Source organism: Leucoraja erinacea, chromosome 9 (genome assembly GCF_028641065.1).
Source record: "Leucoraja erinacea ecotype New England chromosome 9, Leri_hhj_1, whole genome shotgun sequence".
NCBI lineage: Eukaryota > Metazoa > Chordata > Chondrichthyes > Rajiformes > Rajidae > Leucoraja > Leucoraja erinaceus.
Genome location: NC_073385.1, coordinates 14,665,982 through 14,692,367, shown reverse-complemented (window position 1 = coordinate 14,692,367; position 26,386 = coordinate 14,665,982). Strand labels below are relative to the sequence as shown.

At 46.2% G+C, this 26,386-nt stretch overlaps 1 protein-coding gene across 7 annotated transcripts in view; it reads right to left on the bottom strand.

Moving 5' to 3' along the window:
- The window catches only part of nrxn3a (neurexin 3a), a 1,361,409-nt gene that overhangs the window by 850,280 nt on the left and 484,743 nt on the right, over positions 1-26,386 (bottom strand). For all 7 annotated transcript variants that reach the window (XM_055640186.1, XM_055640188.1, XM_055640185.1 and 4 more), the window contains exon 7: positions 17,272-17,655. In XM_055640186.1, coding sequence (XP_055496161.1) covers positions 17,272-17,655 — 384 coding nt within the window. The remainder of the gene's footprint in view (positions 1-17,271; positions 17,656-26,386) is intronic.

Genomic DNA, 26,386 nt, shown 5'->3' with positions numbered 1-26,386 from the left:
TCATTGTTAGCTGGTGGAAGGTAACAAGGATGCATAGAAAGATACAGTTGTTGGCTGGAGAAGGTGTGAGAACAAGAGTTTCAGCCTAAAGTTGGTCATTAAGGTCATAAGGAATAGGATTAGAATTAGGCCATTAGGCCCATCAAGTCTAGTCCAAGTCAATCATGAGTGATCTATCTCTCTCTCCTAACCCCATTCTCCTGCCTTCTCCTCATAACGTCAGACACCCGTACTAATCAAGAATCTATCTATCCATTGAGGTCTCTGTAACAGGAGATGAACTCACAACCTTCTCAGTCACTGCTTCAGAGGGCGGTGGAGGCCGGTTCTCTGGATACTTTCAAGAGAGAGCTAGATAGGGCTCTTAAAGACAGCGGAGTCAGGGAATATGGGGAGAAGACAGGAACGGGGTACTGATTGTGGATGATCAGCCATGATCACATTGAATGGTGGTGCTGGCTTGAAGGGCCGAATGGCCTACTCCTGCACCTATTGTCTATTGTCTATTGTCAGCGTCCCGACAGCGACTACATAAGCAACATTCGAGGTGAATGCCTAACTCATGTTTGCAAGGTTTCAACTGTAACTGCACCTTGGTACAGCAGTGTGACACATCCAATAACAAGCATATAATCAATCTGACAGCAGGGTGGATCAATAGAATACCGAGCTATATACAAGCCATTCTCTCTCCCATCTACGTTTAAGCTGCCTGCTGAAGTTTTACTTCATTTCGTTTTTTTTAGTTTAGAGATACAGCGTGGAACCAGGCTCTTCGGCCCATCGGGTCTGCGCCGACCGGGGATCCCCGCACACTAACACTATCCTACACCCACTAGGGACAATTTCTTTTTACATTTACCAAGCCAATTAACCTGCAAACCTGTACGTCTTTGGAGTGTGGGAGGAAACCAAAGATCTCGGAGAAAACCCACGCAGGTCACGGGGAGAACGTACAAACTCTGTACAGACAGCCCCCGTAGTTGGGATCGAACCCTGGTCTCCGGTGCTGCATTCACTATAAGGCAGCAACTCTACCGCTGTGCCACCGTGACCACTCAGAGTTTAATCCCTTCCACCCAGCTATACTATTCTATGCGATTGGATATGTTTTGTCCACACTTATAGGTAGTTAGGTTATTACACCATTGGTTACAGAATACTTTTAGTTTGGTTTAGTATAAAGATTCAGCACCGAAACAGGACCTTCGGCTCACCAAGTCCATGCCGACCAACACTATCCTACACACACTCGGGACAACTTACCATTTTACTAAGCCAATTAACCTACAAACCTTCACGACTTTGGAGCGTGGGAGGGAACCGAAGCTTCTGGAGAAAACCCACGCAGTTCACGGGGAGAACGTATGCACTATGTCCAGACAGCACCTGTGGTCAGGATCGAACCTGGATCTCTGGAGCTGTAAGGCAACAACACTGCCGCTGCACCGTTCTACGCAAGTAAAATATATCAGTCATCATCCATCATAAATCTTCTTCGTACTGGACTTAGAATCTCTTCAAATTAATACTCAAAAGATGGAATTGATTTTAGCTAATTACAAAATTTATTATGGAGCTGAGATAGGCAGTCTAATGATCAGGAAGGTGAGTGGTCGGCATGGTGGCGCAGCGCTAGAGATACTGCCTCACAGCGCCAGCGACTCGAGTTCAAGCCCGACTACGGTCGCTGTTTGTACGTTCTCCCCGTGTCCTGCGTGGGTTTTCCCCGGGATCGTCGGTTTCCTCCCACACTCCAAAGACGTACAGGTTTGTAGGTTAAATGGCTTGGTAAAATTGCAAATTATCCCTGATGCGTGTAGATAATATTAATGTGCATTAGTGTGCGGGGTCCTTGGACTTGGAAGGACCTGTTTCTGTGCTGTGTCTCCGAACCAAACAAAACTAAATAAAGTCTTCTACCATAGATGAGGCTCTCTTCTATACCACGTGACTCTGCTCTCACTCCCGATTCCCCCACTCATAACAAGGGCAGAGTCCCCCTTGTCCTCACCTTCCACCCTATAGCTGTCACGTACAACAAATAATCCTCCGTCATTTTCGCCTCCTCCAACATGACCCCACCACTTGCCACATCTTCCTATCTCCTCCTCTGTCTGCTTTCTGCAGAGACCGCTACGTCTGTAACTCCCTGGTCAATTCGTCCCTTCCCACCCGTACCACCCCCTCTTTGGAACTTTCCCTTGCAACCGCAGGAAATGCTACACTTGTCTCTTTACCTCCCCCCCTTGACTCCATTCAGTCACTCAGAAGTAGTCTTTCCAGGTGCGGCAGAGGTTCACCTGCACCTCCTCCAACCTCATCTATTGCATCCGCTGCTCTAAGTGCCAGCTGCTCTAGATCGGTGAGACCAAGTGTAGGCTTGGCGATCGCTTCGCCCAACACCTCTGCTCGGTTCGCACTAACTGAACCTGATCTCCTGGTGGCTCAGCATTTCAACTCCCCCTCCCATTCCGAATCCGACCTATCTGTCCTGGGCCTCCTCCATGGCCAGAGTGAGGACCACCGTAAATTGGAGGAGCAGCACCTCATATTTCGCTTGGGTAGTTTCCACCCCAGCGGTATGAACATTGACTTCTCCAATTTCAGGTAGTCCTTGCTTTCTCCTCCCCTTCCCAACTCTCCCTCAGCCCTGTGGCTCCTCCTCTTCCTTTCTTCTCTCCCCCCATACCCCCACCTTCACATCAGGCTAAAGAAGGGTTTTGCCTATTTCCTTCGCTCCATAGATGCTGCCGCACCCGCTGAGTTTCTCCAGCATTTTTGTCTACCTCTCATTAAACATCTTGAGATTCATTGTTTCCCCACCCTGCCCTCACCGCCCCTCCACCCTCTCCCACTTTTCCATATTCTCTTTCTCCAGTTTCTTGCTTCATCAATTTAATTTCTGGCTTGTCAGGTTCATTCAAACCAAATACAAACATTTCTGTAAAAATTGAATAATTATAATTAACAAAGAAGAGAAAATAATTGTCCATTGTGGCGCAGCGGTAGAATTGCTGCCTTACAGCGCCAGGTACCGACTACAGGTGTTGTCTGTACGGAGTTTGTATGTTGGGTGGGTTTTCCCCGGGATCTCCAGTTTCCTCCCACACTCTAATTAGGCTAATTGGTTTGGTAAAATTGTAATTTGTCCCTAGTGAGCGTAGGATAGTGTTAGTGCGCGGGGATCGCTGGTCGGCGTGTTAATCCTGGCCAAATTGGAGAGGCTACGACTCTAAAATGGGGTAAAAGCTTCAGGGCTGCTGGGAGATTTGGTCAATTTGGAATTGCTCTCTGCAGAACTGGGACAAGCTGCTGAGTGGTACCAGTTTGTCTAGAGCCTAGATACAAGTTGCAGGAAAAGAATAAGAACATCTGCAGACCCTGTCAATCAGGTGCAAAATGCATGGAATGGATTGGATGACTGCAAACCAGACATACACCTTGTAAATAATTGTAAAAACTGTTGCAGAGTATGACTTTGCCGAGTGTTGATTGGATAAGGTATTGAGCCTTGGTCTGAAGAAGGGTTTCAGCCCGAAACGTTACCTATTTCCTTCGCTCCATAGATGCTGCTGCACCCGCTGAGTTCTCCAGCATTTTTGTGTACCTTCGATTTTCCAGCATCTGCAGTTCCTTCTTGAACACAGGTATTGAGCCTTGTCTCGTTTTCTTGCAGATCAGGGTAAATGTTGCTATGTTTGCTTCCGTGAGAAGCCCTGTTTGGATACAATGTATTTGCTGCTGTATTATTGGGTTAAGGAAATGTCTGTCATGTATGGGGTTAATCAATATCTGTAATTGGATTATTAAGAGACCACCCCCATGTGGTTCGGCCTCTCGAGGTCCCGGGACCTATAAAAGTCCGCTGCCACGAGGTCCCACGTCGATCTTCTGGGAGATCGCTTGGGACTGTGTGACCTTCTGGAGTGTCTCTGTTGGAGCGAGGCCTAGAGGGCTTGTACAGGCATATACGAGGATCGAACCTGCGGTGATTAGGTACAGTGGTGCGAACTGCAATTGTGTTTTGTTAAAATAAAGTTTAGTTGATCAAGTGCTTGATTCAGTTGTTTTTGACTGAAGCTAGACTGGGGGGAAGCTTAGAACGAGCAATTTACATGTGCAGACTCGGTGGGCCGAATGGTTGTTTCCGTGCTGTATCTCTAAACTAATCAATTCAGAGTTAATCTTGAGAGAACCACAGGTGCAGAGTGTGCGTGCTTCAGTGTTTTTCACCTAGAGGTGTAATTGTCTTTTAATTAATGACCGACTCCTGTTTCATTATTCCTATTACTCAACATCTTTGAATCTTTGAGTATTCAATGACAACCTTTGAGGAAACATGTCCTGGTGAGGGGTAATATGTACTCCATTAATTTGTCAAATAATACCAGCTGCCTGCCAGCATTAAGATCAGACTCATGTGTGGTGGCAGAAGGCTAATCAGTAGGTGAGCAATGAGATCTCAAGAGTAATTCAATGTTTGTTTCCTCCCAGTCTAACTCAAGAAAGTAATGAAATGAACCAGTGCCGTTGAAGCCGCTGAATCCACAGTCGCCAGCAAGAGATTGCCAAATCTTCCATGATATCCAATGGTAAGTTTAATAGACAATAGACCAGTGGTTCTTAACCTGGGGGTCGTGACCCCCCTATGGGGGTCATTTGGGTCTTTGCCGGGGGTCATGAATGGGATACAAATAACATATCAATTTGTTGAGCTCTTGTTTAGAAACCTAACAAAGGTACATACCACATACAGTATTTTGTTCGAATGTGTGTGCGTATTGGTGCCAAAAAGGTTAAGAACCACTGAAATAGACAACAGGTGCAGGAGTAGGCCATTCGGCCCTTCGAGCCAGCACCGCCATCCATTGCGATCATGATCATCCCTAATCGGTACCCCGTTCCGGCCTTCTCCCCGTATCCCTATCTTTAACAACGCTATCTAACTCTCTTTAAAGCATCCAGAAAATCGGCCTCCACTGCCTCCTGAGGCAGAGAATTCCACAGAGTCACAACTCTCTGTGAGAACGTAGGTTTAAACTCTAAACATAGGCTTAAGGTGAAGGGCATTGGTTTAAGGTGAAGGGGAAATAGATTTAATAGGAATCTGAGGGGTAACCTTTTTCACACAAAGGGTGGTGGGTGTACGGAACGAGCTGCTGGAGGAGGTCGTTGAGGCCGGGACTATCCCAACGTTTAAGAAACAGACAGGACAGGTTTGGAGGATATAGGCCAAACGCAGGCAGGTGGGACTAGTGTAGCTGGGACATTGTTTGCCGATGTGGGCAAGTTGGGCCGAAGGGCCTGTTTCCACTCTCTATGACTATGATTAAGGTCCTCCATTAATGTATTACTTTTACCACATGCTTCTTTTAATACCTCAATTAACTTTCAGTTCTATTTTACTGCTATCATTAAGGGGGATATAAACCTTTTTTTATTCCTCATTATCCTCAACCTTATCAATCCCATCTCTACTTCCCTGCCCATTTTTTAGTCGCAGCGATTTCACCTCCTGATCTATTTTTGACATCTCTTTTTCATCTTGCTTGTTTGTCCTTTCGAAAAAATTAAAGATCCTGGAATCTTTAATTCCCAATTGCGAAGGGGCAAAGTCATTATGCAAATGTTCCTTTCACATAACTGTTAAATCAAACTCACTTGTCTCTATTGGTACAATTAGTGTTTTGTGTCATGTTAACGATGCCTCATGCATTCAGATACAATACCTTTAATTTTAGCTTTTCACTGCATCTTAATGATGCACTTTTAATGTTAAACACATGGCCTAGAGTTAATGTACTCCCCAGCTAGTTCAATGGTTCATTCAATGCCCTACAGATGAACTATTTCACTAATAGTGGGTGTATGGGTGTATGTATCACTAGATGCATGGAACTAGCTGCCAGAGGAGGTAGTTGAGGCTGGGACTATCCCAATGTTTAAGAAACAGTTAGACAGGTACACGGACAGGACAGGTTTGGAGGGATATGGACCAAACGCAGGCAGGTGGGACTAGTGGAGCTGACCCATGTTGACCAGTGTGGGCAAGTTGGGCCGAAGGTCCTGTTTCCACAATGTATCATTCTATGACTCTAATCTGCCATTCTCACCCATCTGTGTTGCCCGTAGACTCACCCTCGGTGGCCAACTCATGAATGTCTTCTGAAAGCCGAACATATCTGAGGACAATGCCTTGGGCCCCATATCTGAGGAAGGATGTGCTGGCATTCCGAGGAATCCAGAGGAGGTTAATAAGAATGATCCCAGGAATGAGTGGGTTAACATATGATGAGCGTTTGACGGCACTGGGCCTCCACTCACTCGAGTTTAGAAGGATGAGGGGTACATCATTGAAAAATGCCAAATAGTGAAAGGCTTGGATAGAGTGGATGTGGAGAGGATGTTTCCACTATTGTGAGAGTCCATGACTAGAGGTCATAGCCTCAGAATTAAAGGATGTTCTTTTAGGAAGATGAGGAGACATTTCTTTCGTCAGAGGGTGGTGAATTCTTTGCCACAAAAGGCTGTGGAGGCCAGGTCGATGGATGTTTTTAAGACAGAGATGGATAGATTCTTGATTAGTATGGGTGTCAGAGGTTATGGGGAGAAGGCAGGGAAATGAGGTTGGGAGGGAGAGAGAGATCAGCCATGATTGAATGGCATAGACTTGATGGGCTGAATGGCCTAATTATGCTCCTATCACCTATGGCCTTATAACCTTATGAGCACGCATTAACATTGGAGAAAGCACCTGTAAAACACTTGATAGAAACAAGGAACTGCAGATGTTGGTTTACAAAAAAACAGTGCTCGATCAATTCAGCGGGTCGGGCAGCATCTCTGGAGGACGTTGATAGTTGACGTTTTGGGTCAGGACTCTTCCTCAGACTGATTTGGGGTGGGATGGGGGGAGGAGAAGCTGGAAGAGAGGAGGGGGCAGGACAAAGCCTCGCTGGTGATGGATGGATACAGGTGAGGTTGGTTTTGGCTGGACCAAAGACCAAGGATGAAAAGTCAAAAGGTGTGGGATAAGGACTGCAGGGATGAGGCATGCTTAGTACGGGTTTCAGAGGTTATGGGGAGAAGGCAGGAGAATGGCATTAGGAGGGAGAGTTAGATCAGCCATGATTGTATGGCGGAGTAGACTTGATGGGCCGAATGGCCTAATTCTGCGCCTATCACTTATGACCTTAATGGGCCTGTCCCACTTAGGCGATTTTTCAGGCGCCTGCCGGCTTCCTTCACCAGCTCGTTATGCAGGCGGGGGACAGGGCAAGTGGGGGGAGCGCGGTCTGAGTAAAATTCACACGGTGCAAAGCCAAGGTGATACAGACACATACTGCGATGACCAGGAAGGTTGGCGCGGTAATTAAGACGATGAAAGCACAGTGTACGGGAAGGGTCACTTAAGTCCTTTCAAAGATAGGGTGGAAAAGGAGTGGAGACAACTTTTAAGAAGCCAGAGATACACAGCTGTGAAGCTCGGCGGACATTAACATTACTGAATAACATTACTGATTTTAGAACGGAGATGAGGAAACACTTTTTCTCACAGAGAGTGGTGAGTCCGTGGAATTCTCTGCCTCAGAGGGTGGTGGAGGCAGGTTCTCTGGATACTTTCAAGAGGGAGCTAGATATTGCTTCTCTTGTCTAGTGTCTACTGTTTACGTCAATGAGCCAATGAAATTAACCGGTCAGCACCAGCTACAACCTACGAGAACATTCCTGTCAACCCACTAGGACCTCCTGGCGACCCACCTACGGCACGAGAATTCTCGCTTCTCCATGGCGGCTTCATTCTGGTCGCCGCTAATTTTTCCACGTTGAAAAATTCACGGCGACCATAATGAGGCCGCGGCTAGTTCACAGAATGCGGGAACTCCTCACGACCTTGAAGGCAACTCCCCGGCAACCACCCGCGAACATGTGGCGACTGCATAGTCTCCTGAAAAGTCACCTAAGTGGGACCGGCCCATTAGTGTTTTCCCGCAGAGAGTTTAGGAACCTCTCGATTTATCATCAGTTTCGGGAAATACAGGTTTCAATGATGGAGAATAGAAACAGTCCTTGCTGATCTCTCTGTTGCTCAAAACCCCGACTGAGTTGAAATATTTTACCCTGAGGCAAAAGTTAAATATAAAATTGCGCACTCTGATCTTCTCTTGCGAAATATACGCCACAAACTGGACGCTGTCTCGATGCGGTGCCACTGGTGGGTTGAAGGAGACACGGAGAAGTCCCGGATCAGGTGAACCCCTCATGGGTCCCACCCACACTGGAATGCAACGGGACATGGGCCACACGCTGGCAGATGGGACTAGCCTAGCTGGGCATGGATGAGTTGGGCCGAAGGGCCAGTTTCTCTGCTGATCATGAGTCATCTCGATCATCAGATCATTGGGTGCGGGTGTCACGGGGTTACGAGGAGAAGGCAGGACAATGGGGTGAGGAGGGAGAGATAGATCAGCCATTGATTGAATGGCGGAGTAGACTTGATGGGCCGAATGGCCTAATTCTTCTCCTATTCCTTATGACCTTAGATTGGACAAGGGCATCTTACATTAGGGGAAGACTGAACTGAACTGAACTCTGCCATTGGTAGAAATGAAAAATTATGTTCTGAGCCAGTGCCAGGTTTCCTCTTGGGAGGATACTGAAAGTTAAAGAAGAATATTTTAAAGAATAATGTTTTTAACCATCTTATTGATTCATCTGAACATTTTCTTTTTAAAGTTACTTAAATACTGAATGAACCTGTGTCCATCTGGCAATTTATGCTTGTGAGGAAGGTAGACGCAGAGCGATACAGTGTGGAAACAGTCTCTTTAGCCCACCTTGCCCAACATGCCCAACATGCCCCTTCTACACCAGTCCCACCTGCCTGCCTTTGGCCCAGATCCCTCTAAACCTGTTCTATTCGTGTTCCTGTCCAATTGCTTCTTAAACGTTGCAATAATAGCTGGCTTAACCACCTACTCCGTCAGGTAGCTTGTTCCAAACACCGACCACCATTTCAGAAGGTCATAATGCCATAAGTGATTCGGAGCAGAATTAGGCCGTTCGGCCCATCAAGACTGTTCCACCATTCAATCATGGCTGATCTATCTCTCCCTCCTAACCCCATTCTCCTGCCTGCTCTCCATAACCCCTGACACCTGTAATAATCAAGAATCTATCTATCTCTGCCTTAAATTGTCCATTGACTTGGCCTCCACAGCCCTCTGTGGCAAAGAATTCCACAGATTCACCACCTTCTGACTGAAGATATTCCTCTACATCTACTTCCTAAAGGAACGTCCATTAATTCTGAGTCTATGACCTCTGGTCCTAGACTTTGCCACAATAGACAATAGGTGCAGGAGTAGGCCATTCGGCCCTTCGAGTCAGCACCACCATTCAATGTGATCATGGCTTCCAGTAGTGGAAGCATCCTCTTCACATCCATTCTATCCAAGCCTTTCCGTATTCGGTACATTTCAATGAGGTCCCCCCTCATTCATCTAAATTCCAGTGTTGTCCAACCCTCATCATTTGTGAACCCACTAATTCCAGGGATCATTCTTCAAAACTCCTCTGGGCCCTCTCCAGAGCCGGCACATCCTTCCTCAGATATGGTGCCCAAAATTGCTCGCAATACTCCAAATGTGGCCTGACCAGCGCCTTATAGATCTTCAGCGTTGCATCCTGGTTTTTGTATTCTCGCCCTCTTGAAATAAATGCTAGCATTGCGTTTGCCTTCTTCACGATTCGACTTGCTGATTAACTTCTTGGGAATCATGCAACAGCTCTCCCAAGTCCCTTTACACCTCCGATTTCTGGATTCTCTCTCCATTTATAAAATAGTCTCTGCCTTTATTCCTACTCGCAAAATGCATGACTCCACACTTTGCCACACTTTTTTTCCATCTGCCACTTCTCTGCCCACTCTCCCAACCTGTCCAGTCCTTCTGCAGAGTCCCTGCTTTCTCTACACCACCTGCCCTTCCCATTTAATTTTGTATCATCCACAAATGTAGCCACTAAGCCTTCAATCCCCTCATCCAAATCAGTAATATTGGTCTTAAAAAGTTACCCATTAGGTTAATAATAATAATAATAATAATAATAATAATAATAATAATATAATACTAATATAATAATAACAATAATAATATAATTATAATAATAATAATAATAATATAATATTACTACTACTAATAATAATAATAATATAATAATAATAATATAATGATAATAATATAATAATAAAATAATATTATTAATACTAATATAATACTAATAATAATATAATAATAATAATAATAATAACGTGATAAGAATAATAAAACAAGAATAAAATAATAATAATAATAACTAGACCAAGTGCAGACCCGTTGGGTCTGATCCTCCAACGTGCGGCAGGGTCTCGGTGGGCCGAAGGGCCTGTTTCCGCTCTCTATCTCTAAAACTAAAACTAAAACACTAAATCCCACTATCTACAATCGCTTGTGCCTCCAAAGGCTTTAGCTCAATGCGATAGCATTTCAGATATTGCAATCATAGAGTGATCCAGCACCAAAGGAGGCTGCCAAGCTAATAGTGTTAGCATTGGCTCTTTGAAAGGCCAATACAATTAGACTGATTTAAATGCAGTTCAATTCTTCCTAAAGCTAGTTGTCGAATGTAAAGCACACAAGAAGCCACTTAGTCCACCAAGGCTGTGTCAGCTTTTTGTAAGAGGCATCAAATAGTTTCATTTACCAGCAAATGTCTTTCCCTTTTCTTTCATCCTTGAAAATTACTATTGAATTTGCTTCTAATAACCTTCTAGTCAATATACTCCAGATAATGATATCTTACTTTCATATCTTCCTCAGTTATTTAGCCTTTTTTTTTTGGGTTGGCAAAACTCTATTTGACATCCCTTTTATTCTTAAAGTCACTAAGAATTCACTGGGGATCATGACAGAAGCTTTCTCGTGGCGATCCCTGGAAGCGACGACACGATGCGCTCTGTGACGTGTCGGGCGACGATTCTGTCAACATGTTGGATGACGACAGAAGCCAACAGCGAGCGACATCGTCTGACACACGATCGAACGAACTAAGAATTCACTAATTCACAATCTGATTCACAACGCTGTCAGGGCGGCACGGTGGCGCAGCGGTAGAGTTGTGCCTTACAGCGCCAAAGACCCAGGGTTCAATCCCGACTACGGGTGCTGTCTGTACGGAGTTTGTTCCTTCTTCCTGTGACTGCGTGGGTTTTCTCTGGGATCTCCCACATTCCAAAGACGTACAGGTTTGGAGGTTAATTGTCTTCTGTAAATTGTTCCTAGTGTGTAGGATAGGACTAGTGTACGGGCGATCGCTGGTCGGTGCAGACTCAGCGGGCTGAAGGGCCTGTTTCCACACTATCTCTAAACTAAAGAAAACTAAAAGCACTTACATGATGCTTTGCATCCATCAACGTTTAAACTTTTCCCCAGAGGTAATATGTTGCCCAGAGGTATATTGTTATTTGCACTATATTTGTTATTTAGTGAACTTTTTTTAATTTTTCCCATTATATACAATGTTTATATATTCACATATTCTGTTGTGCTGCAGCAAGTAGGAATTCCATTGTCCCGTCTGGGACATAAGACATTAAAATATTCTCTTGACTCTTGACTTGACTGGACATGAATATCTGAAAACATCTTATTTTTTTTGTTTTTGTTTATTTCATTAGAAGTTAATACAGTACAAAACAGTACAGTGGAACCTAATTTTAGGTGCCAACTATGTAATACCGTAATCCATTCTGTGTACAACCTCTAGTTTTATGTTATGAGAAGGAAGTAAGCAGGACAAGAAAAAGAAAACAATAGAAAGAGGAAAAAGTGGAAAAATAGATGGTAGAGAGTAGAAAAACGTGAAGTGTGTATATAAAAAATAAAAAAGGAAGAGAGAAAGTGGAAAATAGAAATAGAAGAGAAGGCCCCTTAAAAGAGAATTTTTCAAATCTGTATTCGGAGATGTAGATCTATCCGCGTCATGAACTGAAAACATCTTATACTGGAGTTTATTGTCACTTGTACCGAGGTACAGTGAAGAGCTTTCTTGATACGCGCAATCCAACCAGCAAAAACACTATATGATTACTACAATCGAGCAGTCCAGACTGTACTGATTCAGAATAAAGGGAATCAAGTCCGAATAAAGAAAGTTCGAAGATCTCCAATGAGGTAGATGGGAGGTCAGGTCTGCTGTCTAATTGGTGATAGGATGGTTCAGTTGCCTGATAACATAGAAACATAGAAAATAGGTGCAGGAGTAGGCCATTTGGCCCTTCGAGCCAGCACCGCCATTCAATATGATCATGGCTCATCATCTAGAATCAGTACCCCATTCCTGCTTTCTCCCCATATGCCTTCATATTCCTTCAGCCCTATGAGCTATATCCAACTCGCTCTTGAAAACATCCCGTGAATTGACCTCCACTGCCTTCTGTGGCAGAGAATTCCACAGATTCACAACTTACTGGGTGAAAAAGTTTTTCCTCATCTCAGTCCTAAATGGCCAACCCCTTACTCTTAAACTGGACTCCCCCAACATGGGGAACATTTTTCATGCATCTTATCCCTTAAGAATTTTATATATTTCTATAATATAACCACTCATCCATCCAAATTCCAGTGAATACATTTTTTCGCAAGAAAGAAAAAGGGAAAGCTCTTCAAAAGGGTTTGATAGACAATAGGTGCAGGAGTAGGACTTTTGGCCCTTCGAGCCAGCACCACCATTCAATGTGATCATGGTTGATTGTCCCCAATCAATACCCCGTTCCTGCCTTCTCCCCCATATCCCCTGACTCTGCTATCTTTAAGAGCCCTATCTAGCTCTCTCTTGAAAGTATCCAGAGAACCGGCCTCCACCCCCCTCTGAGGCAGAGAATTCCGCATCCATGCTTTGGGTCACCTGAAATTTCAAAATATTCGGACTGATTATTTTTTTAGCGCAAGTTTCAATGCCACGGATTGATTAAGTCACAGATTCATCGGGGTTATCATTCATCTTGCTTTAGAGTAAGCCTCCACCTTAGTTCAAGCAAAAGGTATACCAACTATTTGTAAGAAGGAACTGCAGATGCTGTTTTAAACCGAAGACAGACACAAAAGGCTGGAGTGGGGTAGGCAGCTTCTCTGGAGAGAAGGAATGGGTGACATTTCGGGTCAAGAATGGTCTTGTGCCAAAACGCCACCTAATTCCTTTTCTCCAGGGATGCTGCCTGCCCTGCTGAGTTGCTCCAGCATTTTTTGTGACCTTCTTTGTGCTCAAGACTTTCACACTTTAAAAAAAGTTAAAGTAAAACCAGACGGAACTTTAACAATGAAGTGATGTCTGCCAGAGAAGGATGGGCTGGAATAGCTTCTGATAAGGCAATGCATATCTTTTCCCTCAGATGCTAAGCTCAATTATTCTCAGCTATCTGCTGCAGCCGGCGTAAAGGGAAAGATATTTTTTGAAGGAAGTATTAATTTAAGGGATTACATTTACCAAGTAAAATCATCATTTACACCTGAACGCTGACACCTCAAACATACTCAAAAATATCTGATATATTTCAGCGTTATGAAGGTGTACACATCCGTGCGGCACGGTGGCGCAGCGGTAGAGTTGCTGCCTTACAGTGCATGCAACGCCGGAGACCCGAGTTCGATCCCGACGACGCGAGCTGTCCGCACGGAGTTTGTGCGATCTCCCCGTGACCTACGTGGGTTTTCACCGAGATCTTCGGTTTCCTCCCACACTCCAAAGACGTGCAGGTTTGTAGGTTAATTGGCTTGGTAAATGTAAAAATTGTCCCTAGTGTGTGTGCGGGGATCGCTGGTCGCCGTGGAGTCGGTGGGCCCAAGGGCCTGTTTCCACGCTGTATGTCTAAACTAAACTGAAGTAAACTAGTGGGCCTGTCCCGCTTACGCGACTTTTTCGCCGACTGCCGGCACCCGTCATAGGTCGTTGCAGGTCGCCGAAACATGTTGAAAATCCAGCGGCGACCAGAACAAGATACGACTCTTTGGGTGACTACTCACAACCATACAGGCTTCACTCCGCGACATGTCACCAGGCTGTCGCCTGTAGGGCCGTGAGTCGTCTCCTCAGTCGCCCAAAGAGTCGTAGCATCTTTCTGGTCGCCGCTGAGTTTTCAACATGTTGAAAATTTTCGGCGACCTGCAACGACCTATGATGGGTGCCGGCAGTCGCCGAAAAAGTCGCGTAAGTGGGACAGACCCATAAAGATTCTCAATCGGCTATTGTCACGTTATTTTTTTGGCCAGAATTTGTATTGGACAAACCATGTTTATAAGTCATAGGACTAGAATTAGGCCATTTGGCCCATCGAGTCTACACCACCATTCAATCATGGCAGATCTATATATCCCTCTCAACCCCATTCTCCTGCCTTCTCCTCGTAACCTTTTTAACACCGCCTGGTTCGGCAACTTGAATGTCCAGGAGCGGAAAAGACGACAAAAGGTTGTGACCACTGCCCAGTCCATCACCGGCTCTGACTTCCCCACCATCGAAGGGATCTATCGCAGTCGCTGCCTCAAAAGGGCAGCCAACATCATCAGAGACACACACCATCCTGGCCACACACTCATTTCACCACTGCCATCAGGAAGAAGGTACAGGAGCCGGAGAATTGTAACGTCCAGGTTCAGGAACGGCTTCTTCCCCACAGCCATCAGGCTATTAAACGCTGCAACCTCATAAACTATGAACTACAATAAACTATTTTTATTTTTATTATTATTGCACTGTTATTGTTTGGTTTTCTGAGTTTTTGTTATAGTATTTATTATTTATTTTTCCACGAGTAGTAGCTCTACTCAATAACCAAAATTCTGTAGCCTCCTTTTGATCTGGTATTTTATTTAATTCACACGTTTAATCAATAATGTTTTATTATTAATGTCTGCACGGGAGTTTGCACCTTCTTCCTGTGACTGCGTGGGTTAGGAATGTTTTATGTGTCATTCCTAAATGTCACTGCATGTCATGTTGTCACTTATGGGCGGAGCACCAAGGCAAATTCCTTGTATGTGAATACTTGGCCGATAAACTTATTCATTCATTCATTATGTTTCCATATTCTGTTGTGCTGCAGCAAGTAGGAATTTCATTGTGCTATCTGGGACATATGACAATAAAGCACTCTTGACTCTTGACTAATCAAGAACCTGTGCTTCCACTCTCCACATTAAACAATTCATTGCAACTGGTTGTGGACTGATAATCTTATGTATAACAATTCCAAACTCCACTGCAATAGTTGACACACAGTTCAGTTTTGTTTATTGCCATGTCTACCGAAGTACAGCGAAAAGCTTTTGCTGCATGCTATCCAGTCAGCGGCAAGACAATACATGATTAAGATTCAATATTCAATGTAATTGTCACGCGTACCAATTAAGGTACAGTGAAATTTGAGTTACCATACAGCCATACTGAGTGAGAAAGCAACAAGACACACAGCCACATAAAATAAAATTTCACATAAACATCCACCACAGTGGAATCCACATTCCTCACTGTGATGGAAGGCAATGAAGTTCAGTCACCTTCCTCCTTTGTTCACCCGCGGTCGGGGCCCTTGAACCCTCCGCAGTCGCCGCTGCCGATGGTCCACTGTTCCACCCCTCAGGTCGGGATGATCGAAACTCCGGCATCGGGACGGATCGGAACACTCCAGTGTAGGAGCTCCTGAGTCGGCCGCTTCTTACCGGAGACCGCGGGCTTCAAAGTGTTAAAGTCCACAAGCCCCGCAGCCGGAGCTCCAACACTGGCGATTCTCGGCGAAAGATCCCAAATTCTCTACATCGGTAAGACCAAGCGCAGGCTCGGCAATCGCTTTGCCCAACACATCCACTCAGTTTGCATTAACCAACCCAATCTCCTGGTGGCTCAGCAGTTCAACTCCCCCTCCCATTCCGAATCCAACCTTTCTTTCCTGGGCCTCCTCCATGGCCAGAGTGAGTCCCAATGCAAATTGGAGGAACAGCACCTCATATTTCGCTTGGGTAGTTTACACCCCAGCGGTATGAACATTGACTTCTCCAATTTCAGGTAGTCCCTGCTTTCTCCCTCCTTCCCCTCCCCTTCCCAGCTCTCCCACAGCCCACTGTCTTCCCTCTTGCTTTCATTCCCCCCCGCCACTTGAAGCTCCGGGCCGATCTCCAGGAAAGGCCGCACCACTACACTTTGTAGGCCGCAAAGGCGGAGATGAGGCACGGAGAAAAATCGCAACTCCGTCGAGGTAAGAGACTGGAAAAAGTTTCCCCTGAACCCCCCCGCAACCCTCACATATGACATACTAAGAGACTTTAAAACTAACATTCAAGACATACTTAATATAATAAAAACAGAGAAGGGACAAGAGGGGCTGCAGGTGAGGCGGCCATTAAGGACGCCACCCGGTGGATAATCGAGACATTTACAGCGCATAGATACATGATAAGAGATAACATTGAGTGCAAGGTAAAGCCAGCAAAGGACAAGTGAATTACATTTTCACCATCAAGGCAATGCAGAACCAGATGTTATGCACTAGTGTGGGAATGACCACAATTCCCCTCACCCACTACAGGAAGGTGGTTCAAAACTCGTCTATCAAAGGTCGAAAACTTTTATCCAATCTTCAATGGAAACAACCATCACCAATTCCATGGCCCTTCGATATTCAAAACCCTAAAGGGCCTGTCCCATTTTTAGGCGACTGCTGGCGACTGTCATGGTCGTAGCAGGTCGCTGAAAAACCGGTGACTGGACCCCACCTACAACATAGAATATGAAATAGAATCATTACTTTAACAACAAAAACAAACTGAAGTCAGCACCGGCAACAACCTACGTCACCTGGCAACAACCGACGTTACCTGGTGACACCTACGTCACCTAGTGACAACCTACTGTACATGGTGACACCTACGTTAACCTGGCGACACCACCTACATCAGGAGAAGTCAAGCTACGCTCATTGGTGCCAAAACTGTTCAACGTTGAAAATCCAGCGGTGACCAAAAAGACACTACGACTCTTTGGTCGACTGAGGAGACTACTCACGGCCATACAGGCGACACCCCTGGCAACCGTGTGGCGAAGCCTAGTCGCCTGTAGTCGCCCCAAAAAATAGCGTAACTGGGACAGGTCCTTATAGCACATATCAGCTGACATTTCCTATCAAAGTACATCTGCAGGAGGCAAGCCGACCAACAAAATGAAAACTCTTCCACTTACCCCGTTCGCACGTTCTTCCCCAGAAGCCCATGACTGTGCAGTCGCAGATGAACCTGTTCCAACCTTCTCTGCACACGGCATTGTTCTTGCAGGGATTGCTGTCGCAGTGTTTACTGGTCACTCGTAGACAAGAGGGCTTGACCCCGGCCGCATTCTGAGCCTCGGCCAACTGCCGGATGTCCTTGCTCCTGCCGTCGATGAACAGGTCCCGGATGCAGCCCACGTAGCCGTAGTTCAGCATGGCCGTCCACAGCTCGGTGGGCAAGATGGACCCCATTCTGTTGTCGGGCAGACCTCCGAGGTACATGTCCCCCTCCAGGTCGAGGATCTCACTGTCCCCGCTGGCCGTGAACGGAGTCCGTCGGCTGTTCACCGATATGGTGCCTGCAAGAGAAGGTGACACTGTTTGGAAACTTTGGCCCAACCTTTAACAGAGATTCATAGAGTCATGGAGGAAATAGGGGCGGCATGGTGGCACAGCGGTATAGTTGCTGCCTTACAGCACTTGCAGCGTCGGTTCGATCCCGACAACGGGTGCTGCCAGTACGGAGTTTGCACGTTCTCCCCGTGACCTGTGTGGGTTTCCACCGAGATCCTCGGTTTCCTCCCACACTCCAAAGAGGTACAAGTTATTTAGGTTCATTGGCTTGGTGTGTGTGTAAATCATGAGAAGAATAGATCAGGTAGATGCACAAAGTCTCTTGCCCAGAGTAAGTGAAATGTGGACCAGAGGACATAGGTTTAAGGTGAAGGGGAAAAGATTTAATAGAAATCTGAAGGGTAGCTTTTTCACACATAGGGTGGTGGGTGTATGGAGCTGCCAGAGGAAGTAGTTGACGCTGGGACTATGCCGACTTTTAAGAAACAGTTAGACAGGTACATGGATAGGACAGGTTTGGAGGAATATGGTCCAAACGTGGGCAGATGGGACTAGTGTAGCTGGGACATGTTGGCCGGTGTGGGCAAGTTGGGCCGAAGGGCCTGTTTGTTTCCACTCTATATCACTCTGTGACTCCAGGGTCAGTAGAAAGAGAAGGAAGGAATACATATTTACATGGTCACATAGTCTAGACATTTCAAACCACTTCATTGCTAATGAAGTATGTATAATTGAAATACACGTTCTGATGTGTTTGCTGAAGAAACTACCCAAGTAATGTCGATGGATTTTTGAGGAACCATTATATCTATGAATATTAAATGAGTACTATTAAAAGACTGCCATAAAGCATGTGCATTATTCACTCCTAGATTATAGCTGTATCTGTTCCCAGGTCTAAATAGCTGACTCAGCCACCGACACAGAAACCATTCCTACTTCATGTTTATCCCGCAAGCCCAGGATTTAACTCACTGACAATCTGAAAACATGCCACTGTTTTATTTAGCACCTTCCATGTTCCTTCCAGGGTCGTCCAAATTACCTACAGTTGAAGTGGGACTTGGACACAAAATGCTGGAGCAACTCAGCGGGACAGACAGCATCTCTGGAGGGAAGGAATGGGTGACGTTTCGGGTCGAGACTCTTCTTCAGGCTGATTTAGTTTGCACATGTTAGGGCCTGTCCCACCTTCACGACCTAATTCACGACCTTTTTTACTTGTGGACATTTTACGTCAGGCTAGAAAAACGCCCCGACCTACTTGATGCCACGAGTACCTACGACCAGCATCACGACCTACCACGACCTACCTACGATCTCCTACGACCTTGTGACGCCCATGCTGCGAGTACGAGTCAAGGGCAAACTCGGCAGAGGTCGTGAATTAGGTCATGAAAGTGGGACAGGCCTTTTAATTTGGTTTGTGTAGGAAGGAACTGCAGATGCTGGCTTAAACCGAAGACAGACACAAAATGCTGGAGTAACTCAGATGGACAGGCAGCATCTCTGGAATGCGATGAGAAGGAATGGGTGACGTTTCAGGTCGAGACAGTTTGGTTTAGTTTAGTTTAATTTAGTTGAGTTTAATTGTGTTCAGTCTCGTCGAAATGTGCAGGAAGGAACTTGTTTAGATTAGTTTGGCTTGGTTTAGTTTATTGTTACATGCAGACAAGAGTGGGACTTCTTCCAATGAAGTCATGGTTTAGTTTAGTTTAGTTTAGAGATACAGCACGGAAACAGACCCTTCGACACACCGGGTCCGCGCCGACCAGCAATCCCCGCACACTAACTACCCTACACATTCTAGGGACAATTAGGTGTCCTTGAGACTCTTGAAAGGCGCCCATAAATAAAATTTATTATTATTATCAATTCAAAATTTTACCAATTAACCTACGAACCTGGTCGTCTTTGGAGTGTGGGAGGAAAGCGAAAATCTCGGGAGGAAAAACCCACGCGGTCACAGGGAGAACGTGCAGACTCCGTACAGTCAGCACCCGTGGTCGGGATCGAACCCGGGTCTATGGCGCTGTAAGGCAGCAGCTCTACAGCTGTGCAACCGTGCCGCCCTTGGATGATGGATGGGTTGCCGATGTGGCGATGGTGGCTTTATGCTCAAGGTCAAATTGCTGGCACGTTGCAGCAGCTGTAGGCATCAAGGCATGAAATGCTTCTGAGGCATCAAGGCATGAAATGAGTTTGCACAGCCTCCACTCATTAGATCGCGAGCAAGGACCCGAAAGCACAACACTGCCACTAACTCAGCAGTAATTTCAATCCCGTTCATCGGGATATGCAATGTTATTGTGTAAAATGGAAAATGTCACGTACACCGTGGTGGCGTTCGATAGGGCCTGCATACGTGATGTGAGACTGGCGGGACTTGACATGTTTGAGTGGGGGCAGCTCACGTCAGGCTAGCCCTTGATAAATACATGCACTTAGAGGGTGGCACGGTGGCACAGTTGCTGCCTTACAGCACCAGAGACCCTGACTATCGATCCCGACTATCGGGTGCTGTCTGCGCGGAGTTTGTACGTTCTCCCTGTGAACCACGTGGGTTTTCTCCATGTGCTCCACTTTCCTCCCACACTCCAACGATATACGTCAGTAATTTTGTAAAATTGTAGGGTAGTGTTAGTGTACAGGGTGAGCACTTAGTGGGCCGAAGGGCACTGCATCTCCAAAGTCTAATAGGCCCTTCGGCCCAACTCGCCCACACCGGCCAACATGTCCCAGCAAAACTAGCCCCACCTTCCTAAGTTCGGCCCATATCCCTCCAAACCTGTCCTATCCATGTACCTGTCTAGCTGTTTCTTAAACGATGGGATAGTCCCAGCCTCAATTAACCCCTCTGGCAGCTTCTTCCATACACCCACCACCATTTGTGGTGCAGACATTACTCCTCAGATTCCTATTAAATCTTTTCCCCTTCACCTTGAACCTATGTCGTCTGGTCCTCCATTCCCCTACTCGGGGCAAGAGACTCTGTGCATCTACCCGATCCATTCCTCTTCTTCAGGATTAAAACCAAACAGCGGGCAGCACGGTGGCGCAGCAGTAGAGTTGCTGCCTTACAGCGCAGGGACCTGGGTTCGATCCTGACTACGGGTGCCGTCTGTACGGAGTTTGTACTTTCTCCCGGTGACCTGTGTGGGTTTTCTCCAAGATCTTCGGTTTCCTCCCACACTCCAAAGACGCGGGGGTTTGCAGGTAAATTGGCTTAGTACAAGTGTAAATTGTCCCTAGTGTGCAGGAGGATAGTGCTAATGTGCAGGGATCGCTGGTCAGAGCGGACTCGGTGGGCCGAAGGGCCGAAGGGCCTGTTTCTGCGCTGTACATCTAATATGAACTAAATAAACCATGTCCTCTGGTGCTCGATGCCCCAACTCTGGTCAAGAGGTCAAGAGACTTCTTCCTCGGGAAATAAGACCACGCAAAGCAGCTTGAATTGTTCCATTTTTCAAGTAGAGTAAATACTATATACTGGGTGGCTGCATCGAGCTAAATGAATTTCTGTTTGTTCCCCTGATGAAGCCTTGGTTCAGTGAACAGATTGGTGAACGTGTGTTTCTGTCTGACTGCCACACGCAGTTATTCAATCGTGGAGCGCTGTTGATTTTGGCGTTGGGCCACACAAAACAAACCTTCCCGGTGGTTAAATGCAAAAGTGACAATTTCTAAGACATTTCTCAACCAAGGTTCAGGTTCAGGAACAGCTTCTTCCCTACAGCCATCAGGCTATTTTACTTCGGAGTCACGTGAGTGATTCCGTGAAGATCCCAGCCCAGTGCGCAGGTGCGGCATTATCGCACAGCTGTGCAAACTGCGGCCAGCGGGAGTCGGCGCTCCCGCAACCAAGGACGTGAGGTAAGTACTTACCTTAATCGGGCCTTGTGGTTTTTTGCTCCAGGGGGAGCAAAGCAGCAGAGGAAGCGGCCCCCGTTCGACTCCAGCGAAGGAGCCGACAGTGGAGGGGGAAAGGCGCAAACGGGACCGCACACGCTGCGGACCGCTGACAGGGAGCTGCGCTATGCCGGTCCGCTGAACAGCTGTTTGGTTAACAGCAGCGGACCGGCGGGAAATTTAAAAACCCGACCGGCAGCCCTGCAGACTCCTGACAAGGAGAATCGCCGCCCGGGAACCGCTACAATGCCGCCTGAAAAACGGCAGGCAGCCTCTAAATACAGTTAAGACAAAAATCTTACCAAAATTACAGGTTCTACAGGAATCAACTTCCTCCAACACTGGAACAGGTGGAGACAGCAAAAATAAGTATGTCTGTCTCCCCAAGCCAGAGGAGGTCATGGAGTTCAAAACCTCCAGGAAAAAAGGGGCACTGGCTGAATGCCAAGGGAGCTGACACTCCTACCCCAGTGCTATTGCACTAGCCATCTCCCTTGTCGAGGGATTGATGCAACAGCGGAGTTTGAGCTATGCCTCCTCCAATTTATAGCACACCCTTTTGCTCCCTCTTTTGAGGCTAGCTAAGGAGGCCAGGGCTGAGCTGGCTTAAACGCTGGGCAGGCGGACGAGAACAGCAGTATGCCAGGGGAGCAGGCTCAGGAAGAGCTACTGGGTGTCGTGGGCCACTACATGGCTCCTCCACGCGACCATCTTCCCAAACAAAGCTCTGCAGGAGCAGGCCTTTCTAGAGGCAAATCCGCAGGCAGCTGGGTCAGCAGACTCGCAGACAAGAGCTAAAAGCAGTGAATTCTGAAGCTCCTAACAGAAGGGCCAAGATGTCACCGCCTTTGCTCGTTTTCCACGGATCATACTCACCTGGCAGGCGAGACGCCATGATCACCAAGGTGGTTCTCCCAGGATGAGACTATCCCGTTGCACTACGAGTGTGCTGACGCCTAAGATGTTCCCAAATTTGGGATACTCGACTGACATTTGTGCATATAAGACCTGCCCGCAACCCCAAATATACGGGGCTATGCAAACCGCTGCTGCGGGAAGAGAGGCAGCTAAACCTGTGCGCCTCATGAGGGCAGGCCATGGAACGAGCAGGACATCGCATCCAACACCCAGCTGGCAGCACCCCTCGGCATCCACCAGCAATATCGAACAAGGACTGGTGAAAGCCTGGCGACCGCTTCACTTTACCCCCAAAGTTCTTTTTAGACAGGGGCCCAGAGCAGAGCCGTGGGAAAATGCGCCGCCCCACCGACAGCACCAGCATACCAGCAAACTAGGCCTTCATGAAAAAACAATAAACATGGAGGTAGGTAGTCTGGTTCCTCCCAGTTTACACTAAATAAGGGTGTTCTACTAACTGCGGGGGGGGGGGGGGGGGGGCATTTACACTTGTTGATAAAGCATGGGATGCTGTCACAAATAACTAAAATATACTCAACAGTATTAGTGGATAAAAACGAATTCAAATTGGGCATATTACCGCCAGTTCAGCAATGCGCCCAAAGGGCATTTTCTCCCTCTAAGAAAGAGAAGTGAGAAGGTCAAGCTGAACTAGAAAGGCTCATTACTAAACGGATCATGGGAGTAAACATGAACCATTGGAATTTGTATCAAATATATTCACCAAAACTACAAAAGATGGTGAATGTAGCATCATCATTGATCTAATATCACTAAATAAATCTGTTGAGTATATACACTTTAAGATGGAGACGGGTTTTTGTCACTGCCAGACATCTGATCTCCAAAGGATACCTATGGGGAGCATTGATATGGAAGATGCTAACTATCTTATACCCATACACTAGGATCATTATAGATACCTAAAACATTTTACCTGGATAATGGATATCCCGGTTAGGGCATCTATGGGAGCATAGAGCATTCCCAATGGTCTAACCTCAGCCCTAAACTATTATAAATATTAAAAATGGCCATGGAAATATTAAGAAAACAAGCATAATCATGGCATATATTGGATGATATCCTCATATTAGGGGAAACAAAGGAATTAGCTGTGGCAGCAGTTCTAGCTACGAAACAGCTCCCTACAGCTCTGAGGTTCATCCCACGCCCAGATAAACCAGAATTGAAGCCGTTAACTACCATGGATTATCTGGGCTTCAATAACAATTCCATCCATATGACTGTTACTTTGCCAAGGTACTTGGGTCACTATAATCATATCATGAATGTACCCACTGAAGCTATATCACAATTACGGTGGTGGGCAGACATATATTTGGCATAGTTTTCAGCCCTATTATCATCACCAATCCCAACTTGGTTATTAAAAACCGATGCCAGTACTTTAGGCTGGGGAGCAACTAAACTCCATATCCAGCATAGGTAACAGATGGACCAATTCACAAACATCGTTACTACACACACCGGGCATCAACTACTTGGGATTGGTGATCGCCTATTGGGCTAAAAAGCATATGCATTTCAAATGCAGCACGTACATATGTGGTTACGGATTGATAATACTATGGTGGTGGCTTATATCAACCATATGGGGAGCATAAAAATCATTATTGTGCAACAAATTGGTCAAACAGATCTGGCAATGGTGTGTCAAAAGACATTTTAACTATCACCTGCCTATGTCCTAGGAAGCTAGAACACAGTGGGAGACACCACGTCACGGGTAAAAATTTATGATAACATTGAATAGATGTCAAACCCAAGATATCTGCTAAAGGTATTAAGCAGTTTGAAAGCCAGATATCAATTTGGTTGCACAAGACGGAATCACCAGTAACCTATGTATGTGACTTAGGAACCAGATCAGAGGCAGCAGCGATAGATGCTTACACGCTGGAAGGGGGAATTTCTGCTTTGCCTTCCTCCCTTCTGCCTCATCAGTCGGGCACTTCGCAATACAGATGGAATCTGTCTCCGAGATATTGAACGTGCCCGACCGGCCTACACAGCCAGGGTTCCCAGTTCATCACGACATGGTGGGCGAGTCACCTATGGATTTCCCTAGTGGACCATGGTTGCTGACTCAACCCAGTATCAGGCATAAGCCACCCATGCCAGAAAAACATCAAACTCCTGGGTGCAGGGTTTGAATAGACCTTACCAGGGACTGGGATTATCCAAAGGAACCATTACCACCATGTCGGCATCCCTGCGAACAGTCACCAAGAGCTAACATGGGTAAAATACTGCCACGACGCAGGGACAACATACCAAACTATTCAACCACTGACGTATTGGAGTTCCTGGAACATCTACACCATGACTAAAAGGTGAGTTACAGTGCCGTAAATACAGCATGGACCACCTTGTCTGCTTATCTAAAACAGCAGGACAGCAGAGCATGGAGGTATACCCATGTATGGGATATCGGTGTGATATTGACATATCTCAGAGAATGGCACTAGCCAGATCCCTCAGCTTGCTCAATCTATGTTAAAAACGCTCATGCTTATGGCTCTCGTATACGCTCACAGAGTCCAGTCACTCCATAAAACTAGACTGGATAACATGGTGATTACCCCAGACGCATCACGTTCATATTCTAGGTCTGGTAAAAACCTAACTCGCAGGTATATGGGACTAGGCGAGATTATGAGTTTGGCACGGACTAGTAGGGTCGAGATGGCCTGTGTTTTCCATGCTGTAATCGTTATATGGTTATATGGACCAGGAACGCCCAATTCACTGGTGGGATTCCGGGCCTACCCACCAGAGTCCAGGTTGAGTGTGGTGACCCATCTACTACAATATATAGACACAACCCACAATCTTAGAGGGAGAGGAAAGCCTATGGGTCAACCACAGAAACCCCAAGACGGGGTACGAGCCAAACCACTCCAAGGTGGCTCAAACAGGTACTGAAAGCTGCCGGAATAGATAATAATACATTTTAATCCCATTCCACTAGGGCAGCATTGATATCAGCGGCTGAACGAATGGACATCCCGGTTGACCACATTCTCAATACGGCAGAATAGTCAAGGGAACAACGTTCAGAACATTTTTTATTATAAACCGTTGATAAACCTGATTTAATTGCAGAAAGAATATTACAAACTGCAATATTAATTTAAGCTCAGGGGAGCTCTTAATGTTGTTATTGTTAACAAATACCTTTCTGTTTCTTGTGAAAGCAGATCCACTGGTTGATTACGATAACACTTCCTCCCTCAAAAACTTCGGCAGTGAGTGAAATAAAAACTGTTACACGGTTTGAAATCACAGACCTTTGAAGTCTTCACGGAATCACTCACGTGACTCCGAAGTAAAATAGTAAGATTAAACGAGTACTTACCAGTATGAAGTTTGATCTGTATTTTATGAGGAGTTACGGTGAGGTATTACGTGCCCTCCGCTCCCACCCTCAATATATAGATCAAACTAATAAACTGATGTCTCATGATCTTTACTATCTTACTTCAAATATTGTGTCTATCCTGTGATTTCACACCGCTGCTTCGAAGTATGCCGCACCTGCGCACTGGGCTGGGATCTTCACGTAATACCTCACCGTAACTCCTCATAAAATACAGATCAAACTTCATACTGGTAAGTACTCGTTTAATCTTACTATTAAACACCACAACCTCCAATAAACTTCGTAGACTTGGTCGGTCACAGTGGCGCAGTGGTAGAGTTGCTGCCTTACAGCGAATGCAGCGCCGGAGACCCAGGTTCGATCCCGACTCTGGGTGCTGTCTGTACGCAGTTTGTACGTTCTCCCGGTGACCTGCGTGGGTTTTCTCCGAGATCTCCAGTTTCCTCCCACACACCAAAATTGTCCCCAGTGTGTGTAGGATAGTGTTAATATGCGGGGATCGC